The sequence below is a fragment of the Arachis hypogaea genome, chromosome 13, assembly GCF_003086295.3.
Source record: "Arachis hypogaea cultivar Tifrunner chromosome 13, arahy.Tifrunner.gnm2.J5K5, whole genome shotgun sequence".
Taxonomy (NCBI): domain Eukaryota; kingdom Viridiplantae; phylum Streptophyta; class Magnoliopsida; order Fabales; family Fabaceae; genus Arachis; species Arachis hypogaea.
The window spans coordinates 41,028,856-41,029,722 of NC_092048.1; the positions used below are offsets into that span (position 1 = coordinate 41,028,856).

The 867-nt window shown below is 41.6% G+C and overlaps 1 protein-coding gene across 1 annotated transcript; it reads right to left on the bottom strand.

Annotated features, from left to right (window-relative positions):
- On the bottom strand, positions 1 to 661 carry LOC112733786 (dnaJ protein homolog). The gene is made up of 3 exons (XM_072210710.1): positions 595 to 661; positions 342 to 486; positions 1 to 226 (listed from the first exon to the last, which is right to left on the bottom strand). The coding sequence occupies exons 1-3, from the start codon at positions 659 to 661 to the stop codon at positions 1 to 3; spliced, it is 438 nt and encodes a 145-aa protein (XP_072066811.1).
- Positions 662 to 867: the final 206 nt, after the last annotated feature.

Below are 867 nucleotides of genomic sequence, written 5' to 3' on the forward strand. Positions count from 1 at the left end.
TTAATCCACATGGATCTCAAGAACCTTCTTCTCCTGCACAACCTTCTTTCCTTTGCATTGTGGGCAATAGTCCCTGTCACTGATGGTTCCGCCAGTACCCTTACATTCATTGCAAGGATGCTGCATTTGCTGAACAATAGAGGGACCAAGGTGCCTGATAGAAACCTCCATACCAGTTCCTTGGCAACCAGCGCACTTTGTAGAATTCCCAGACTTGTACTCTTTGCTGCAAAGTTCAATAACACAAACATCCACACAAACGTAAGAACCCAGTGTACATACAATCAATCACATCATAATAGAGTACCAATAACTTGAAATTTTGATATGATAATACTTACCCATTGCACTTTGAGCAAAGTACATTGCGAGAGAGCGAGAGCGAGAGCTTCTTAGATGTTCCGAGGTATAGGTCTTCAAGCGAGACCTTGAGGGGGTGAACCACATCTTCTCCCCTTTTCTGCCTCCTCCCTCTGCTACTACCACCTGTTCAAAGAAGCCATCAATAAATCTCTCAAAACCCAATCAAAATACAAAATTAACACAACCAATAAAAATTTCCCGAAACTGAAAAAACATCTGATTATAACATACCATCGCCAAAGGGACTCCTACCAAAGAAAGACTGGAAGATATCAAATGGGTCGTGGCCGCCACCCATTCCTTCTTTGAGAGCATCCTCACCTTACTGATCATAAATCTCACGCTTTTCAGGATCACTCAGAACCTCATAAGCCTGGGCAAGCTCTTTAAACTGCAACAAACCAATCCAAAATCCATATTAACATCTGCTCCACTCCTCACCTCAACTACATACAAAATTCACAGAACAAATCTATTTCACAAAAGCAAAACAAGAAACAATGT

What these genes read in the sequence shown, in the direction of transcription:
- LOC112733786 (XM_072210710.1), bottom strand. Translation starts at nt 661, where the DNA reads ATGGGTGGCGGCCACGACCCATTTGATATCTTCCAGTCTTTCTTTGGT. An exon ending in TAGGAGTCCCTTTGGCGATG is followed by an intron (nt 487 to 594) that starts GTATGTTATAAT and finishes TTCTTTGAACAG; the next exon opens with GTGGTAGTAGCAGAGGGAGG. An exon ending in CTTTGCTCAAAGTGCAATGG is followed by an intron (nt 227 to 341) that starts GTAAGTATTATC and finishes TGAACTTTGCAG; the next exon opens with CAAAGAGTACAAGTCTGGGA.